A 21727-nucleotide genomic window follows, 5' to 3' on the forward strand; every position below is an offset into this window, starting at 1 on the left:
ACAGTGTAATTTACTTAACCACTTGAATAACAGACCGAAGAGCACGCTATGGAGAATAAATATCAGTACTCTAAACAATGAAACTGTTGTAAAGGAAATTAAGAAAGAAACGAATGACTGTAAAAACGATAACAAAAATGATCAAGTAGACCCAACCATTGTATGGGACACGGTAAAAGCAATAATGTGAGGGAGACTCATTTCAAGAATGGCATACTTAAATAAGATAAAGAGGACAAAATATGATAAATTAGAGAAAGCATTGAGAAAACTAGAGAAACAACAAAAAAACATGAGAACAAAGGATTGAGTAATCAGATAAAAACTCAAAAAACAAATAGAAAGTATCCTGGACGATGAATTAGAAAATAAATTGAGATTCACAAAACAAACCTTTTATGAATCTGATCCAAAAGCAACAAAAATTTTAACAAGATGCCTCAGGACACAACAAATTATTAATTCAATACACAATATTAGAGACCTATTAACTAATAAAATAACCTACGAACCGGAAGAAATTCATAAAATCATAAATTCATAAAGATTACTATTAAACCCATGGCCTGAGACTGTCGATGAAGATTAGATAACACAATACCTGTCATCGTTAGACCTTCCTTCCATAGGTAAAATACAAAACGATGAATTAACTGCCCCATCACAAAAAAAGAACTGTACATAGTGATTAGTAAACTGAAAACAAGTAAAAGCCCAGGGAGCAACAGTTTTCCGAATGAATGGTACAGGGTTCGTACGGTCATGAAAAACCTGGAAAAGTCATTGAAATTTAAAATGCAATTTCCAGGCCCTTGAAAAGTTATGGAAAATAATATATTTTTGAAAGGTTTTGGAAAAGTAATGGAAATATAGCTAAAGTTGCATCATAGTGTGTATAGTAATAAAACGTAAATTGACCAGTAACCTTCGCGGTATTTTGGTGGTGTGAGAAGTTAATTTGGTCCGGCTCAGTCTGTTTACAGGCACGCCTCTGCTGAAGAAGCAGTTAGTAAACGTAGTCCCTACTGTGCCGACAATATGCCAGGGAAGTGCAGCTTCAATAATATATCAGGGCTCGAAATTAACTTTTTTACTTGGTAGCACTGGTGCTCCCAACTTCAAAACTTAGGAACACCCACCGAATTGTAAGGAGCACCAACAATATACGCAATAGATTTTTTATTGATAAAAAACGACAATATAACAGTACGGTTTACAAGTAACAGTTAAACTGTCACGCATAAAATGTGTCGACTCTTCAAGGAATTGCGTGTTATGCATTCAAACGACAAAGCGCGTCACATTAATACCGCTAATTAAATCAACCGCCAGTAAACTGCATCGGAGAAATTAGCTGGGTCGCTACACAAAACGTCCGCTTCAACTTTTCAGCTTTCGATAACGCCAATAAATTGAACATACACTTTTGTCTTCAGGTAACATTAGTTAACGCGTTAGCTCTCTGTGTCGCGTGACAGTGGAGTGCAGCGAAAGGGAGTGATTGAAGGCTAATATTAACCAATTTTAAATCAGCATTAAAGGTAAGAATGTCAAGCTCGCGATTGGTTAGAAGGGTCACCCTCAGCTCACAAGGGACATGCTGAGTGTACTAACTAGCGAATGTACAGAGAAAGAGATGTTCGACTGGAAAAAAAAAGAAAAAAAAAAGGTCGCACCAGAACAATTATTTGCACTCGCACAAATGCTCCCAATTATATTTTGAGGTCGCACAGATTAAATTTCGGGAGCAATTTCGATCCCTGTTTGAGACCTGTATCTAAGTCTGGTGTTTAGTTTTTTTTGTATTGCTAAGACACATTTAATGAAACAATTCCCCTTTTTCTCAGAACTATTAACACAATCCCAAAACTACACATCAATCAGCACAAACCTCAAACATCCATGCCAAACTCAAATTATCTTCTCAAAACATATACTCTTCCATCAAAATTAAACTTTGCCTTCAAATGGCACACACAAGCCATCGAAAACACAGACAATGTAGATTACCCATAACACACCAGTGAGATAAATTCAAAGCACTAATGCAAAAACCTTTTATAGCAGTGCGTCAGGAGTTATTTTCTCCTGGTTATTCTACTTATTTTATGGTTTTCAGATTTTGATCTTTGTAATGCTACACTCCTAACAAATGAGGGAGTGTGCAAATTTCCAAATATTTTATTTGTAGTACTGAAAAGTGATGCTGAGTGAAAAGTACTGTACAGTAACCACAACACAGTTGAAGGAACAAAAAAAGTAGTATTTTCAAAGGAGAGTAGCATTCATAAAAATAATGCATATGCAAAAAAATAATGTATATGCAGCACTATAAACAAAAATAGCAATAAAATCTAAAGAACATATAGTCTGTAAATACACTTCAACATTACATAGCATATCCTCTCACAGTAGTACAGCAGATACAATATGTAACATTACAGTAAATTATAGTACCTGTTTTCTTGTCTGAAAGTATGGACAATGGATGCCCCTGTGAAATGATTCAAGTTTGGCTGAACTCTCTGTCCAGCTTCCCTCATCATCATACCATGTACCAGCACATGGTCAATCAAGGTGGCACGTATTTCGTCTGGGACAAATTGTCTCCTGCCTCTTCGTCTCCTTTGTCTTCCTGATCTTTGGACAGCTTGTCCATTTTGAGGATCCATTGTTCAAAAGCACACAGACACAAACTGTGGCCCTATTTATTGATCCAGAGATTGTGACCGGTGTGTAAACAATTTTGCTGCCAAGTGTTTGCACCTAGAGAAAGGTGTGTTACCTGAGTTTAGGATGTGATTTGTGATGACTTGAGTTAACTGTTTTGACTACTAGTGTTTTTTGCATGAGCACAGTGTGTAACCAGTGATTCATGAGAGCATTTGTTTGTAGAGATTTGCAGAAAAAGTTCAACAATTTGCAGCATGTGTTAAAACAAGTGAAAAGTGTTTATAGTTTTGAGAGATGTGTTGGTCCTCTGAGAACTGAAGTAATAATTTGGGAGTTTTTGCTAAAAGAACCAGTTTTAGTGTGTTAGCAATCGAGAAAAACTGTATTTGTTTTAGAGAGGCACCATATGTTTCAGATGCAGACCTAATTTTACTTAATGTTATTTATTTATTTATTGACCTTTCAGCATGATTACAGGTTCATAAAGACAGTTGTCATTAAAAACACTGAATTATTTTGCTGTTACAATAAAACATCAATACTAAGTAGACAAAAGATTTTAAATATTGCAATTATCTAAGTTAAGATCTAATCTCGTATCCAAAATTAAAATTTAAAATCCGCTGTCATTTAGGAGTCTGCACATATAGGGGATTCGTGATCTCCTGTATCTCTCAGTTCGACATCTTGGGATGGCCAGTTTGTTTGAGTTCCTTGTCTGACGACCTGTGAGCTCCTCCCTGAGGGGGGGTAGCCAGTCACTGAAGTTGGACTTTAGCAGCTTTCTGGCAAAGCCAAGACACAGTTGAGTGCATCTCTCTGATAGAGTGCACAATCCGAGAGTGCAGAGAGCCTCTGGGTACCCTGAGTACCTCTGGCCAAGTATGATTTTACAAGCCCGTTTCTGCGTGCTTTCCAGCCTTTTAGCCTGGTCTGTAGTCAGGGAACTGTGCCAGACAGGGACTGCATACTCCAGCACTGGGCGTAAGTAGCCTGTGTAGATGGAAACCAGTTCTGGGTCTTGGACACCAAATTTCTTCAGGCGACGCAGAGCAAAAAGCTTCCTGTTCGCTGAGGTCAGCATGTGGTCCACCTGACTGTCCCAATGCAAATTACTCTGGATGGTGACCCCCAGGACCTTGACAGTGTCACAGACTTCCAGGATGTTCTGGTCAATGGAGAGAGTCGGCAGGGCGGGTGGATGCCTCATGTGGGTGACATGTAAAACTTACATTACATGGAGGGTCCAGGGTAATTGGAGCTGTTACAATAAATAATTCTAAATCGTCCCACTGAGATAAAGTTATTTGTTTTGGTCATGGAAATTCAGTTAAAGGTTGTGGAGAAGTCATGGAAAAGTCATTGAAAATCATTGGTGAAAAAGTGTATGAACCCTGATGGTATAAAACCTTTAAAGAAGAACTCGTCCCTGTATTACTAGAATCCTTAAATTGGACACTCGACAAAGCTGTGGCTCCACCATCATGGAGAGAGGCAGTAATATCAGTGAAAAAGAAGGTAAAAATAAAGAATGCTGTCAATCTTTTCGTCCAATTTCCTTATTGAATGTAGATTATAAATTGCTTACATCTATAATCTCAAAAAGAATTGAACACTTTTTACCCGACTTAATAAATGAACATCAGACAGGGTTCATAAAAGGCTGACAAACACAGGATAACATCAGACAAACCCTGCACATTATAGAACAGGCTAATAGACAACATCTAAGTGCCGCTCTGGTCAGTCTCAATGGAAAAAAGGCGTTTGAACAAGTGAGCTGGCCTTTTCTGTATAGAGTACTAGAGGGGCTGGGTTTTAATAACCAATTCATTAGGTGCATACAATCTCTATATAGAGACCCAACCGCCAGAATAAAGATTAATGACCATCTGACAGGCAGCTTTAAGCTGTTTAGAGGCACTAGCTAAGACTGCTGCCTTAGCCCTGCCCTATTTGCAATATTCATAGAGCCTTTGGTCCAAGCTATCAGACAAAACAAAGATGAAAGGAATCAACATAGCAAAAGAGTAACATAAAATAGGACTTTTTGCTGATGACGTTATTGCCTTTCTCCACAGCCCAATCTCTACCCTTCCTAAACTCATGACAATACTGGATGATTACAGTCTGATGTCGGGCTATAGATTGAACATCATGTAAACACAGGTACTCTCTCTTAATTAAACACCAAGTAAGAAAATCAGGCAGAAATATAAATTGAAGTGGAAAGCAAAATCAATAAAATATCTAGGAGTACGAATCACTCAGGATTTGAACAAAATATATGAAATAAACTATAACATAATGAATAATCAAATACAGAAAGATTTAACAAAATGATCAACATTTGTACTGGACCTCAGTTCAAGAATTGAGGTGGTGAAAATGAACGTGCTGCCAAGGTTGCTATACCTTTTTTTGTCTCTACCAGTCAGAATACCAGACTCTGTTTACTACATGGGAAAAACAGATATCCTGGTTTATCTGGGCAGGAGCTAGGCCAAAGGTAAAATTTAAGACTCTTCAGTTGGACAAGGGAAAAGGAGGCTAGCGCTGCCAAATCTCAGAGAATACTATTACCCTGCCCAAATGGGATACATTATCTATTGGTGCTCCTCAGAGTATCAAGCTAGATGGAAACACATTGAGTTAAATCTGGGTCAGATTCAACCTCAGGCCAGGCTAGGTGGAAAGGAATATACCAACCAAAAGGGTGAAACTTCCATTCTAGAAGAATCACTGAAAATATGGAACGAGGTTGTCAAAGAATACAAATTGGAAGGAGACAGAAAACTTCTGATTTGGCCTTCTCAGACCCCCAGGTTTGGAGTTGGAGAGATGGATAATACATTCGTAAGGTGGAGAGAAAAAGGAATAACAGCTATATGTACACTCATAGAGGGAAAAACTTTTAAAACTTTCGAAAAACTCAAAAAGAGAATTTAATTTAGAAAATGGGGACCTGTTCAGATATCTACAACTCAGACATTTCTATGACACAGAAATTTTAAAAAAATTCAGCAGAAGGTAATGAAGTGATTAAAGTGTTCACAGGTGCATACAAACAAACCCCCTCGAAGATTGTAGTTTACAAAAACGAAATGGAAGAAATTCACTATACATAAAACTGAAATGGGAACTAGAACTGAACATTACACTGTCTGAGAGTGATCGGCATTACATGTGTAGAACGCAGCACATGTCCACTAGCCCTAAAAGATGGAGGGAATTTGTATGGAAGAATTTAATTTGCTTCTTTACTACACCACACATTAAAAATAAACAATTGGATATCCAGCAGCAATGCTGGAGACCGTGTGGGCAATTGAATGCCAATCACTCATGTTTTCTGGTCATGTATAAAAATACAAACACTCTGGGACAGAGTTATTCAAATTCTTGAGGAGATTTTATGTTACAAGATCCCCAGGGACCCCCGCATTTTGTACCTGGGATTGATTCCCGGTGACATAATTCAAAAGAAGGACATCTATCTCTTCAAAATCCTGATACTTGCATGTAAAAAGGCCATCACAAGGAGCTGGTTGAAATGTGACCCTCCAAAACCAGGACAATAGCTGGACATTGTTGAGGAAATATGCTCCATGGAAAAACTGACTCGCTATCTAAAGACTAAAGCACAGTCTCATGAACAACGCTGGAGAAAATGGAATGTATACAGGAAAAAAGATGGATCATCTTCTGAGCTGATCTGAAAAGAATGAATCAAAGGTTATAAAGTGAGTCCAGGCCCCACCTTTCCTTTTTCTTCTTTTTATTTATTAATTTTTTTGTTCCTGTTTTTTGTTATTGTTGTATAGTTATTATTGATGTGTTGAAAAATAAATAAATAGAAAGTAAAAAAAAAAAAGCCAGAATGAAGTTTGCAGATGATCACCAGGAAGAAGATCGAGACAGTGTTCTCTGGTTAGATTAAAGAAAAATGTAACTGTTTGGCTATAATGATCAGTACTATGTATGAAGGAAAAAGGGTGAGGCTTTTCATCCGAAGAACACCATCCCAACTGTGAAGCATGGGTGTGGCAACATCGTGTTGTGGGGGTGATTTGCAGGAAAAGGGACTGGTGCACTTCAGAAAATAGATGGCATCATGAGGAAGGAGGATTATCTAGTAATACTGAAGCAACACCTCAAGACATCAGCTAGAAAGCTAAAACTTGGTCGCATTTGGGTTTTCCAGCAGGACAATGATCCTAAGCATACCTCCAAAGTTGTAACAAAATGGCTTTAAGACAACAAAGTGAAAGTATTGGAGTGTCCATCACAAAGCCCTGACCTGAATCCTATAGAAAATTTGTGAACTGAACTGAAAAAGCGTGTCTGAGAAAGGAGCCCCAATTTCCTGACTGAGTTACACCGGTTCTGTCAGGAGGAATGGGCAAACATTTTGGCAAAGTATTGTGAGAAGCTTGTGGAAGGCTACCCCAAGCGTTTGATTCAAGTTAAGCAATTAAAAGGTAATGGCACCAAATACTAACAAAGTGTATGTAAACTTTTGACCCTCTGGAATTCTGATATAGTGAATTAAAGCTGAAATAAATCTGTCTCTAATCGATTATTTTAAAATTACCTCTGATGAGAACAAAGTAGATGCCCTAATTGACTTGCCAAAAGAAAAGTATGGCAACATGAAATGTGCAGAGTTGTGATAAACTGAGTGTGACTATCCTTAGCCTTGGTGTATGTAAACTTTTGGCCTCAACTGTAGTAGAGGCAGAGACCATCGGAGTGTTCAATGCAGTGCTGGATGCTCTCTAGTCTGTGGGGAATTTAATTATTGTGTAGGAATTCTTATGTTCTAGATGGGCTGAATGATGTTTTCTTCATTATGTATTCTCATGTTCTTATGTTCTAGATGGCCTGAATGGCCTGTTCTCCTCATTACGTATTCCTATGTTCTTCACATCACATATACAGATGTAACACAGTGAACTGAGTGATATGTCTGGTTGAGTGGTGGCTGTCGTGTTCCCTCAGGCAAAGGCTCGCTATGAGAAAGCCCTGGAGGAGCTGAACCGCTGCAACCCGCGTTATATGGAGGATATGGAGCAGGTGTTCGAGATTACGCAAGATGCTGAAAAGAAGCGACTGTGCTTCTTTAAGGAGGTACAAATAGGAGAACGTACAAAGGAAAGAGCTGCGCTGGTTCCTGTTATGAAACAGAGCATGTGAGCGGAGTTGGAGGAAATGCCGCTCCGTGCTCATAAGTGTGCTCCCCCGCTCCATGTCCTTTTCCCAGCTCCGCACCAAAATCGCTCAACACGCCGAGAAAGAAAAGTATTGCTCAAACTCTGTTTTTCTTCTTTCTGTCAGGACCACTGTCATCAAAGTAGATCTTTATTGACAATGAGGCAATACAGTTATGTTTGGCGGTATGGCTCTGTTCTGGAGCTTTCCCGCCAACCACGCAGCCCGTGTGGATAAGGCCAGGAGGCCAGCAGGTAAACCCCCTTAGAGGGGTACACACAACAGATCCAGCAGCAAAGCAAGTTCTTAACACATAGGGATGGAGCAAAGCAAGTTCTTAACACATAGGGATGGAGCAATACAAATTCTTAACACACAGGAATGGAGAAATGCAAATTCTTGACACTCTAAGTGATGGTGCTTGGGTGGTGGAGGGGATTTACAAAGCAAGGTGCAGCAGCTTGCATGCAGGAGGAGCAGCCGAATGAGTAGAGGGAGGCTGTTTAAGTAGACCGCCCTGTTAAGTGAATGTACTGTGATAGGCGAACATCACTCAGCTGAGCCATCAGCTGATTCAGCCGGAGCGCTTGACTCTCGTGGCCTGCCAGAACTACACGATACTTCATTTTTAAAAACTATTTCTATATTGATTCTGAAGTAGTGTACTGTGTGTGTGAAATGATAGATAGCCTTGACAAAGACAATCAGTAACACTACAGTTGGGCTACAGTTAAAATTAAAGTAAGATTTACAGTAGAGTATTTGAATTGACTTTGAAGAATGCTCACTTTGATGAGATTTGAGGCTGCCTAATACATTAAATATATGAGGAATTGTGAACTAGACATGGAAATTGTAAGCTAAGTACGGGATCATATTCTCTCTCCTTTCTCTTTTGAACATGCTTTTATAGTGCACCTATTTGTCAGTCTCTTCGTGAAAATTTTTAACAAACCGCTTAGCAAATTTGGCTAATTTTCTGAGGTAGAGTTGGTAAGAGGAAGAAAGGCCTACTGGGAGGATCTGTCTGCTTTGACAAGCTGCGATGAAGCGAGAGAGAGAATACAGTCTCTCACATCACTCTCCTCTCACCACCCCGCCGCCTACGCTGGCCGGCATATGCTCGACACTCGCTTCTGCCACGCTGCGCCCGCTGCTCAACGCTGGATGGCACACACTCGCTCCCGTCACACTCCTCTCGCTCTGCTCACACACTCCGCTCCTCGCTCACGCTGCGCTCCTCGCTCTGCTCACACACTCCGCTCCTCGCTCACGCTGCGCTCCTCGCTCTGCTCACACGCTGCGCTCCTCGCTCTGCTCACACACTCCGCTCCTCGCTCACGCTGCGCTCCTCGCTCTGCTCACACACTCCGCTCCTCGCTCACGCTGCGCTCCTCGCTCTGCTCACACACTCCGCTCCTCGCTCACGCTGCGCTCCTCGCTCTGCTCACACACTCCGCTCCGCTCCTCGCTCAGCTCACACACTCCGCTCCTCGCTCACACTGCGCTCCTCGCTCTGCTCACACACTCCGCTCCGCTCCTCGCTCTGCTCACACACTCCGCTCCGCTCCTCGCTCTGCTCACACACTCCGCTCCGCCACGCTGCGCCTCGCTCTGCTCACACTCGCTCCGCTGCCTCGCTCAGCTCACACGCTCCGCTCCCGCTCTTGCTCACACACTCGCTCCTCCCTCTGCTCACACACTCCGCTCCGCTCACGCTCGCTCCGCTCACCACACCGCTCCTCGCTCCTCACCGCTCCGCTCAGCTCACACTCCGCTCCGCTCTGCTCACTCCGCTCCTGCCAGCTCACACTCCGCCCGCCACGCTCCGCTCCTCGCTCAGCTCACACGCTCCGCTCCTCGCTCAGCTCACACACTCCGCTCCTCGCTCTGCTCACACACTCCGCTCCTCGCTCAGCTCACACACTCCGCTCCTCGCTCACGCTCCGCTCCTCGCTCTGCTCACACACTCCGCTCCTCGCTCAGCTCACACACTCCGCTCCTCACTCACACTCTGCTCCTCGCTCTGCTCCTCGCTCCGCTCACACACTCCGCTCCTTGCTCACACTCCGCTCACACACTCCGCTCCTCGCTCCGCTCACACACTCCGCTCACACACTCCGCTCCTCGCTCCGCTCACACACTCCGCTCACACACTCCGCTCCTCGCTCTGCTCACACACACTGCTCCTCGCTCCGCTCACACACTCCGCTCCTCGCTCACGCTGTGCTCGCACACTCCACTCCTCGCTCACACTCTGCTCCTCGCTCCGCTCACACACTCCGCTCCTCGATCACGCTCAGCTCCTCGCTCCGCTCACACACTCCGCTCCTCGATCACGCTCAGCTCACACACTCAGCTCACACACTCCACTCCTCGCCTCGATCACGCTCCGCTCCTCGATCACGCTCCACTCCTCGCTCACACTCTGCTCCTCGCTCACACTCTGCTCCTCGCCCACACTCCGCTCCTTGCTCACACTCTGCTCCTTGCTCACACTCCGCTCCTCACTCATGCTCCTCTCCTCGCTCACACTCTTCACTCACACTCCATTCTTCACGCACAAGCTCTGCTATGAAGTGTAAAAGTGGCGAAGACCTGATACATGCAGTCTATTCAGGCTTAGCAAAAGGAAACTATGGGGGCTTTGATCCAGGTTTTTAAATTCATAAAAGGGATGACAAAGTGGTCTAGAAAAGAGTTTTCTCAGGCTATTCTCTTAGCAGAACAAGGGGCACAAGGTAGAAAGGTTTTGCCCTTAGTGTTGAGACCAGATTTGCTAGGTCATATAATAGAGCCAGGGACCCTTGCAGTGTTCAGGTCCAGGCATTGACATAGTGCTAGATGCTCTGTAGTCTGTAGGTAAATGAGGAACCTATATTGGCTTAGCTGCATGTTATATATGGGCTTAATGGCCTGTTTTCATTATTATGCATTCTTATGTTCTTATGTATTCTTCTTCTAGGTGTTGCAGGACATCCACAAACACATGGACCTGCCCAGCAATGACAGGTACACCTCCCCACCCCCCTCCCAAACATGGAAGTGGAAGAGCCTTGCTTTTTATTTTCATTTCACCCCTAGCCTCACTTCTCACTCTCAGTGTTGAAACATTACCAGCACTATGAGCCTGATCAGGCTGCTCATAAACTTACAGCACCATGAGCCTGACCAGGCTGCTCATAACCTTACAAAACCATGAGCCTAACCAGGCTGTTCATAACCTTAGAGTATTGTGAGCCTGACCAGGCTGCCCATAACCTTACAGTATTATGAGCCTGACCAGGCTGCTCATAACCGTACAGTACTCTGAGCCTGACCAGACTGTTCATAACCTTACAGTACTATGAGCCTGACCAGGCTGCTCATAAACTTACAGCACCATGAGCCTGACCAGGCTGCTCATAAACTTACAGCACCATGAGCCTGACCAGGCTGCTCATAACCTTACAGCACTATGAGCCTGACCAGGCTGCTTATAGCCTTCCTGCAGTATGAGCCTGACCAGGCTGCTCATAACCTTCCTGCAGTATGAGCCTGATCAGGCTGCTCATAGTCATGTAGTATTATGAGCCTGACCAGGCTGTTCATAACCTTACAGCACTATGAGCCTGACTAGGCTGCTCATAACCTTACAGCACTATGAGCCTGACCAGGCTGCTCACAACCTTATGATGCTACAAACCAAAACAAGTAGCTCCTATTATGGCACTGTGAGTCCGACCAGGCTGCTTTTACCCATATAGTACCACAAGCCTGAGACTGAGATAAATCTGCACAAATTTATCTTGCTACTGAACCTACTTTGCTTGACTGGTCATGATCTTGCATACATGTGGTTTCAATTAGATGGAGAAAATATCTCATCATCATAAAATCAGTTTCTATTCTTTTCAGGTTTCTGAACATTAGATAGACCGAGTACTCATGGGTTCTCATAACTTAGACCCTGGGACTCCTTGGCATCAAATATAAATATATAATATTTATTAATCACAAAAAACCTACATTTTAAGTGAAATGTTTGTATTCACTGAAAGCCTCAAAAGGCAGGATATTAAATTGACCAACCCTAATGCTAACATCAGCCTGCTCTCCATCAAGGTGTATCAGCACAGACCTTTGGCATCTGCACTTCATGTCGACTGTACTTCAATGTACTCACCGCTGGGCAGATAGCTTCAGATTCAAACCTTCTCTCAAAGAGCCTAAGAGCTTTCATACTCTTAGAGTAGTGCTCTGTACAGTGTATTGGCTATTTTGGATATTAAAGCCAGAGGCAATATACTAACAGATGTTGCACTTTTATAAAGCATGCTTTCAACATGCCCATGTCTTGTATCAGTGTTTCAGCTGAGCTTATCCACAAACTTTACTGGTACATAGCACGTCATTTTTAAACTAGTGTGATTAATTGATAGATCCTGCATTAGAGTGTAAATTATAGAGTTTGGAGTAAGTATGGCTATGATCTCTTACAGATATGAATCTAATTTTCAACTCATCACGCCAGAGCATATTGTAATGGCATCATTACGTTATAACCATCATAATAGTAGTCCTATGGCTAAGTTGGTAGAGCATTGCACTTAAAAACACAAAGGTACTGGTGGGATTGAACAGGGGACTACATTTAATGGAAAATATATGTATTCATATACTCTGGATAAAATTGTCTCTTAATAAGTATATATGCAGTATGTAGATATATGGGCCTAAATATACATAATTATTCATATTTTCCCAAATGTAATTTACAGATTAAAACAAATTTAACGATTGACAAAATTTACCGATTGAACAAAATTAAGCCATGAATAAGTACTGTGCACAGTCACTCAATGATAGTCACCCACAAAGAACTTTTTAAAGGAACAAATTTTAATGTAATGTGTACACAGGAATGTATTATATTGCACTGGTCCAATATATCTTTTATCTGCTTAATTCATATGCTGCCATTTAAATACCATGCAAATTACTAGGTATAAAATATTTAAGTCTTGTTCTACACTAACTAAATATAAAATTAACATTTATTTATTCCTTGTACAGTGTACAAATGCAATAATGACCATCTTGGGAATGCTATCTTTAACACTTTTGATATCAGTGTTAATTCTTCACAGAGCAAACATTTATATGGTGATCACTACTCTGAAGAGTATGAAAGGCTCTTTGAGGGAAGGTTTGAATCTTAAGGGAGGGAAATTGTTTTTAATGGATTCACAATTCTGGGCTCAGAGAGAGGATGGTTTGAAAAACTGTTCTTTTTTAAATAAATTACAGGCCATATGGGCAGAAATGCAGTAAAAAGTAGGCATTCTAAGCCACGCCCCCTAAAAATGACAATATCGGCCAATGATCTGACAAAGGGGAGTCCATTCCTTGCCTGACCGTACCAGAGTGCAGTAGATCAGCCAGTTACTGTTTTTATTTAGTGCAGGGAGTGCAAACCAAGCGCCAACAACTCGCCTCTTTTAATGAATCCTTTCTCCCCAGTGGCTAGAGAGTGAACTGTATCGCCTGGTTGCAAAAAGAAACCCTGCCCACCCAATGTTAAGTCAATGGGGAAAGCCTGAAAAGAGACCAATTTTCTCAGAGGAAATATAAAGTCAATACATTTTTTACACAAGAAATGATGGTTTAACTAGTTAATCCCATCCCTTGTAATGTCTGCCCTGGGTCTGATATTTTATTTTTTTATTTCACCTTTATTTCACCAGGCAAGTCATTAAGAACAAATTCTTATTGCACAATGTCGGCCTGGCAAGCGGCAAAAGCCACTTAAGGAAAGAGGAGGTGGGCTAGAAGATAAAAGCATGTTAAAAGCACAAAATACATCAATAATAACAAACTAAACATAGGCACATGAAAACACAGGCAAGCAAACAACAGTCAACAAATGAGACATGGGGAGAAGAAAAAAAAAACAGAGTGTTATGGGGATATTACATGGCAGAAAAACAGTTGCAGGAATCAGTGAAAATGTCTGAGATGCATGTTTGAAGGCAGAAATGGTAATAAATGTACCCAGTTTTACGTTTTTCGGAGAGCATTCCAGTCGCAGACAGCAGCGGATTGAAATGATGCAAGACTGAGGGAGGTATTTTTAATTGGATATGGAGTGAGGACCGGGTGTTGTGTGTGACAAACTTAGGGTGCAGCAGGTGACACAGGTAGGGAGGTGATAGACAGAGAAGGGTCTTGTAAATGAGAGTAAGCCAGTGAATGTTACGATGGGTGTGAAGGGAGGGCCAGTTGACCTGAGAGTAAAGGGTGCAGTGGTGTGTTTTGAAGGGGGCATTTGTGGCAAACTGGATAGCAGAATGGTAAAGAGTATCAAGCTTGCAAAGTGTACCTTTGCATGCAGACCTGTATATTATGTTGCTGTAATCGAATATGGGGACAATAGTCATTTGTATGAGGGTGAGTTTGGCAGCAGAGGTAAAAGCGAAATGATTTCTATAAAGGAAAGGAGTTTGGCCTTGACCTTAGACTGCAGCTTAGAAATGTAGTGGGAGAAGGATAGCATACAATTTAAGTGTCCTGTCTTGCAACGTGGTCACTATCAGTAGCCTACGTCTAGGAATCTGGTATTCACTGTTGTAACCCAAGTCGCAGGACACAAAATAGCCATTAGGAAAGCAGTTTGAAATTATGAAGGAACGTCTGTGCCATTGGATTTAATGGGTCGCGATGAGATAATTCCGAGCTTGTTGCTTGTCTTAAAGCTGATAATAGTAAATAAGAGGTCCCTCCAGTTTTTCGCGATTCAGAATTTTCGGAATTCAACGCAACTTAAACAAAATGCTGTATTTTTCCCGACACTGCATAATTCGTAAAACGGTGAATTATGCTCAAATGCCCCGAAATTTACATGAAAACTTCAAACTTTACAGTTTACAAGTTATTTAAAAAAAATGTAAACTGTAAAGTGAACGTTTGATTAAGTGATTGGACCACCTCAAAGGACAAATTTGAACCTAGAAGTAGGCTACTTTTAACCTAACATGCCAAGCAGAAAGACTGAAGCTAGGCTAGGTGCAGCCTCAGGCCAAGCAAACACGAGTGATCACGACTGCTAGCACATTGATATTACAACCAACAGCTGTATGAAGAGAAAAACTTCTGTTACTCCAACAAAGATTACGGCCCCACCTTCAAAGATAAAAACCTCACAGGAACCGATTGTAGTCCCAAATGCGACTCTCGTTATAGAAAAGCTAACCTCAAAAATAGACAACTTTGGTGACCAGCTGAAAGTAATGGAGTTGCGGCAGTACAAGAGATGCTGGAACCTCAAAATACATGGTCTGAAAGAAAAAGACGACGAACACATCCGAGACATTGTCATAGATATCCTGTCCAAAATAGCACCGCAGTGGGCTACATCGATGGAAACAGTGGTTGCTACTGTTCACCGCCTCGGAAGGAGAGAGGAGGGGAGACACCGTCAGATCATCATGCAGTTCACTATGAGATACCATCAGGATGCCATCTGGAAGCTGTCCAAAACCTCCAAGATCTGCAAAGTCTTGGGGATTCACTTCAAGCAAGACTTCTGCAAAGCCGACAGAGAGGCTCTGGCCGAGGATGGAGCAAGCCAGGGCGGCAGGAAAGAATGTGTACTACAGAGGACATGTGGGCTACATCAATGGAAACAGGGTTACTCCGGATTAGATATGTTAAAGGTAACAACGTGTCATTTATTTCGCGCACTCAGACGTTTGAGAGTCCTACCTCAGAGGTTCTGTGTTAATACTCACATCTTAGATGTTCTCTTTTGAAACCGTAACAATTTCCTAAGGTTGTTATTCTGTGTTGTAGTTAAAATAATTTTTGTTGTACTTTAAAGGGATCTCAGTTTGATGCTCAACAAAGAGGGAAACAGATAAAATTTCTATTTGCGCTAACTTTACATTAGATCATTCAACTACTTACCTCGTTTCACACAAAGATTTGCACTTTAAAAGTCAGCTTTCCCGAGATCCTGTTTTTCACACATCTAACAGGTAGAACAAGGTGATACTAAGATATAAAAATATATGTTCACTTTAGATACTTTTTATAATATGAGGACAATAATGTTTGTTTTGTAGTAAAATTTTATTGTATTCAATAGTGCTAGATAGGGGCTTTGCAACGGTGTTTAGCTCCAAAAAACTAGCATCCTTAAATTTTTACTTTAAATTTATACTCCTTTTTGTATATGTCTTCCTTTAATCCTACGTTCTTTTATATTTCACATAATACTAGGGGTCTAAGAGATTCTATAAAAAGAAAATCAACCTTCCTGTTTTGTAAAAATGAAGAAGCACAATGTTTTCTTCAAGAAACTCATTCTAATGATATGGATGAAAAATTCTGGCCAAACCAGTGGGGAGACAAAATACTTTTTAGTCACGGTACAAATAGGTCAGCAGGCATTGCTGTACTTTTAAACAATTTCCCTGGGAAGATTTTAACCACTAACAGGGATACTTTTGGTCACTGGATAATTTGTGTCTCTGAAGTAAATGATAACTTTCTGATCCTAGGAAATATATATGGATATAACAAGCATAACCAAAACAAAACTATGATTAGTGAAATTACAAAGGCTATAAAGGATGGTGATGGATGAATGGCTTTATAGAACTCCTTCAAAATATCAGGGACACCATTACAATCCTGTATTGCTTGATTTTTGTGGTTTGTTCAAATTGAAAGATGCATGGCGCACTGAAAATCCTGGTACCCAAATTTTCACATGGTTTAAACCTGATGGTTCAGTCAAATCCAGAATAGATTTTTGGTTAGTGTCAGAAAACAGGCCTAGACTGGAGTCAAACTCTACAATTTCTGTAGCACCTCTAACAGATCACTGTATGGTTAAACTTATTCTTAAACCTACAAACACGTGTCTAAGGAAAAAAGGATACTGGAAATTTAACTCAAACCTCCTAAAAAGTGAACCCTTTTGTCAAGAAATTATTAAGAAATTTTACAACTTATAGAGATAAATGGGAGTATTTAAAATATACGGTACGTCAGATTTCCATATCAAATAGCAAATTATTAAGTAGGGCTAGTAAAAAAGAAGAAATGGAAATCATTAAAGAAATACACTGTATCTGTAATAAATCTTCATTAAGTGAGAATAACAAACAAAAACTTATTCTCCTGCAATCCTCGCTAGACAACATTTACATTACTAAAGCCAAAGGAGCATATATAAGATCAAGGGCGAAGTGGATAGAAGAGGGTGAAAGGAGCTCAGCATATTTTTGTAGATTGGAAAAAAAGAGACTTTACAGCGGAATGCTGTAAAGCCACTGCTAATCGATTATCAAGAATGTACGGACCCTGATTTCTAAGGAAATCTTCCAATTCTACAGTAAACTGTACTCTTCCTCTTATTCATGCATAGATGCTGACACTAATGGATACCTAAAGTGGATGAGAGTTTCAAAAGTGTATGTGATGCAGACATCAGTATGGATGAAGTGGAAAAAGCCATGAAATGCTTATCCTTAGACGAATATCCGGGTTCGGATGGTCTAACAAGTCATTTCTATAGGCATTTTTGGGAATATCTTAAAATAAAAACGTCCCCAATCACATTGTGTCCCTAATAAAATCTTCCACATTTCAAACCGTAACAACTATTGGTTAATGATTTCACATTGAAGGCATGCTAGCCAGCACGTGTGTTAAATTATATAAAATAAATGAAAAAGACAAATTTGATGTTACTTCAACCTTAAGATCGCCTCTTGTCAAACAAAGCTGGCAAAGAATGGAAAGCATCTAACAGACACCCAGTGTGAGTGAGGTAGAGATCCTTCCATCATTGCCCCCCTGATCTTCCTGCCCCCCTGACTCCGAATACCTGATCCCAGCCCTTCCCACAGGCTGCAGCGAGGGGTACTTGGCTACTGTTGGTGTGTCTATCTGCTGCATGTGCGCTAGACATAATGGTTTCCCGCAGTTCCTTCTTTTATAACTTTAGAAAGATGGAATTATTCAAACTTGGAGAAGCTAGCCTGACCCTATGTTCAGACAGCAAGCAACTCTGTTGATGAGTTGCTCAAGTATATTAGGCTGTTGTATCCTCTTAGTGGTCTTGTGCAGCCACATACATTATCATTGAAATAATAGCATCATCAAAGACATATATTTGCCATATAGCCACATATCATCTCCTTTTGTTTCTATAGTTATGTCAGGACACTGATAAATATGATTTGTTACTGCTATCTCACTAGCCATATATCGCTCTATCTCTCTCACTAGTTAGCCACCCAGCTAGCGACATCTCTATCCATCTCACTAGCTAGGTAGGAACCAAGTTGAAACTGCTGCTCAAGTGTCATTTTTTATACGCTTGTTCCTGTACTCTTATAAAAATGTATAACACCGGGTGTGATGGTACCATAATGATAAGTCAGGGTTTCCCCCAGAAAAGTTGTTAGGCCCGGTGGCAAGTATCTTTCGACGGGGGCCGGCGGCCCGGTGGCCGAGTGTCTTTTTTAACGGGGGCCCGGCGTTGACCAGCGACAGACTGTGGCAGTATTAAGGTAGGGCCCTATAGTTACTGTGATAACAGAATCACGGACGGAATCGCGGAATTGAGAATTTAAAAAAGCTATATCACAGATAGCCCTACATTAAGTCAGTGCTAAAAGCTGACTGGAGATTTGAAAATATGACTACGTAATGTGAATGTTGTTATAAATAAGTCATTTATTCAACACACATTTTTAAAAAATCGACAACTATTTACAGCATAGCATATTTACAGCTTACAAAGAATCTGACAACAATGTACAGTCTTGGAATGCTGTGTTTTCAACAACAACAAAATTAAATTAAATTAAATTAAATTAAAATAAAATAAAATAAAATAAAATAAAATAAATAATATCAAAGTTTTTGCACTCTACAAAAAACTTGAAAAAAGTCCTGATTGGCTACTGATACTTACAGCCTTGGAATGCTGGGCAAATTTCAACGACAACAAAATAAATTAAAATAAATAATATGAAAGTTTTTGCACTCTACAAAAGAGTTTATTGATATCGCTTATTGAAGCCAGCATGTTTTTACAACAGCTGCCCATTGCAAAACAATGACGTAACGCCTTGGGGGAGGCACGCACGCAGGCAGCCACTCCCAGGTGCTTGTTTTCGACGGCAGCTGTCACAACAAATTTGATCCGGGAAGCCAGCCTTGATACACTCTGTTGCCATAACGATTCTAAGACAACTCAGCAATTTCTCTGGATTAACGGGTTATTTTCTAGCCTGAAATGCGATCATATTACTAAATGGCTACACATGTCATGTAACATGCAAGTAGTTGGCTATCTCCCTGGATATGAAGTAAATGTTTTACCAATAAATAACAATAATAAATTCGATTTTATCCATGGAAATAGCTATACAAAAAAGGCTAAATAAATGTTGTGGTTGCGATTGCTGTCGTAGATGTCAGAAGGAAATGTCACTGACAAAAAAGAAAAAAGTTTGCTCACTTTGCAGTGGTTTGGGCTGGAAACAAGCTGTAAGAGTGGGATATGCACAACACTGCCTACTTATTGGCTACTGAATGTACAACATTGGAATGCTGGGCACATTTCAACAACAGCAAAATACCTATATCTGTGTTACTGACTGTTTGGCTAGCTAGCTAAGTTAGCTGAATGACCACGTTGTCGTGCACAAATGTCATCAAGCTAACGTTATTAATAAACAAGTGAAGTCGTTATTTCTATGGCGATTAGTCATGTAATGTAATGTTACAATGTATCGAACGTTAAATTCATGCTATTAGTTTAACGTTACCTACACACTGCTTAAGTTAATATAAAAAGAATGTACTTACCGACGAGATGAAGCGATAACGCAGTTTGTAACAAGGTTAGTTAGCCTACTAAATAAGAAATGGTGGCTTGCTAGGTAACGTTAGCTTGTGATAGCTGGAAGCGTCAAGTGTTGAATGTCACTCTACGCACAATGAGGGTAAAAAACACTGATCTCAGACCACAGACATACGTCTATGTCTCAGGCCTGCTGTTTTCCTATAGTGCGTTCACGTTTTAACCAACAGATGTCGCTGGGGAGCTTTCCAACCGAGCCGCCCCACTGTAACTGTAATTTTAAAAAACACATTAAAAATACATTAAAAATTAAAATAAAATAAAATAAAATTCCCTGATGCTTAGGCCCAGCGGGGGGTCAACTTAGGCCCGGCGGGCCGCCAGGCTTGCAATACACTGGCGGAAACCCTGATAAGTTGTTCTTACATTTTTTCTCGCTGAGTGGAACAATAATTCACAAAATTGTATCATATGGGTTGGAGAAATAGGAAGCCCGAAAATCTGATTGGCTGTTGACGGGCAATGCCCACGAAAAGTTCAACGCTTTTCGGGCAATTTTGGTTGCTCAGTTTCCCAGTTGCTTGAGTTGCTGGACGTCGCTCAGCTACATAGAGAATGAGTGGACTTCCGGCAACTGGTCAGCTGAGTTGCTCGCTGTGTGAACGCGGGATAAGTTAGCTTTGTGTCTCCCCATGTTAAGTCTATGGACAATTCATTGTCAAAATTTTGCATTAAAATTTTAGTTAAGTCTACAACCATTAAATTATAAAAATCATGCATGTCTCAAGATGATCTACATAAAGAGTGGTGCTGCTTCAGGATCTGTTGGATTTAAATTGAGTTATGTTGGTGCAAAAAAAAAAATTTATTTTTAATGTAATTATTTTAGGGAGTATACACAACACAGTAATGGCTTAATATAGCTATACCAAAATCACTATTTGGTGAGCCCTTAGTGAGTTTAGTCCACCTGTGAAATGGTATTGGTATTAGTTTATAAACATGTTACGTCCCCAAGATGGTCTAGGGGTACAGGGGTGTAACAAAGGGATTGACTATTATTGATTAAATTTAATTAACAGGGAAAACACAATGTCTGCATTTTAGTCCTTAATTTATTTACACAATTATTTTTATATACAGAGAACACAAACAGGAGGGGAAACACTGGGCGGTACCAAGCAAAAGAAAATAACCAAAAACAAAAATATACTAACAATTCTAGAAATGAAAGAAACTAACTGACTGAAACCTGAAAATCTTCTGAACCTAACTAACTACACTACGATAAACTGAACAAAAACATACAAGGGTGGTACAGGCCCTTATCTATATATATATATACACAAGTGAAACTATTAACAGTGACAGTAATAAGAAAAAACACCTACCTAATTCCCACTCAATTCCCAACCCAACAAAGAAAAAAAAAAAAGTTGTGTAAGTCGCTCTGGATAAGAGCGTCTGCTAAATGCCTGTAATGTAACGTAATGTAATCACATCATGATTTAGACACAGTTCAATGTGCTTGTGTGTTAGAGGGCTATAGCAGAGTATAAGCAGACCATTAGTTATACACAGTTCAATGTGCTTGTGTGTTAGAGGGCTATAGCAGAGTATAAGCACATCATGATTTAGACACAGTTCAATGTGCTTGTGTGTTAGAGGGCTATAGCAGGGTATAATCACATCATGGTTTAGACACAGTTCAATGTGCTAGTATGCCAGAGGGCTATAGCAGGGTATAATCACATCATGATGCAGACAGTTCAATTTGCTTGTGTGTTAGAGGGCTATAGCAGGGTATAATCACATCATGGTTTAGACACAGTTCAGTGTGCTAGTATGCCAGAGGGCTATAGCAGGGTATAATCACATCATGATGCAGACACAGTTCAATTTGGTTGTTACATTACATTACATTACATTACAGGCATTTAGCAGACGCTCTTATCCAGAGCGACTTACACAACTTTTTAC

The 21727-nt window shown here is 40.6% G+C and overlaps 1 protein-coding gene across 4 annotated transcripts in view; it reads left to right on the forward strand.

Annotated features, from left to right (window-relative positions):
- Nucleotides 1-21727, forward strand: part of LOC135242424 (protein kinase C and casein kinase II substrate protein 3-like) — a 53345-nt gene that overhangs the window by 12280 nt on the left and 19338 nt on the right. For all 4 annotated transcript variants that reach the window (XM_064313507.1, XM_064313508.1, XM_064313509.1 and 1 more), the window contains exons 6-7: nucleotides 7675-7803; nucleotides 10850-10896. In XM_064313507.1, coding sequence (XP_064169577.1) covers nucleotides 7675-7803; nucleotides 10850-10896 — 176 coding nt within the window. The remainder of the gene's footprint in view (nucleotides 1-7674; nucleotides 7804-10849; nucleotides 10897-21727) is intronic.

This window comes from Anguilla rostrata, chromosome 16 (genome assembly GCF_018555375.3).
Source record: "Anguilla rostrata isolate EN2019 chromosome 16, ASM1855537v3, whole genome shotgun sequence".
In the NCBI taxonomy this organism is placed as follows: Eukaryota; Metazoa; Chordata; class Actinopteri; order Anguilliformes; family Anguillidae; genus Anguilla; species Anguilla rostrata.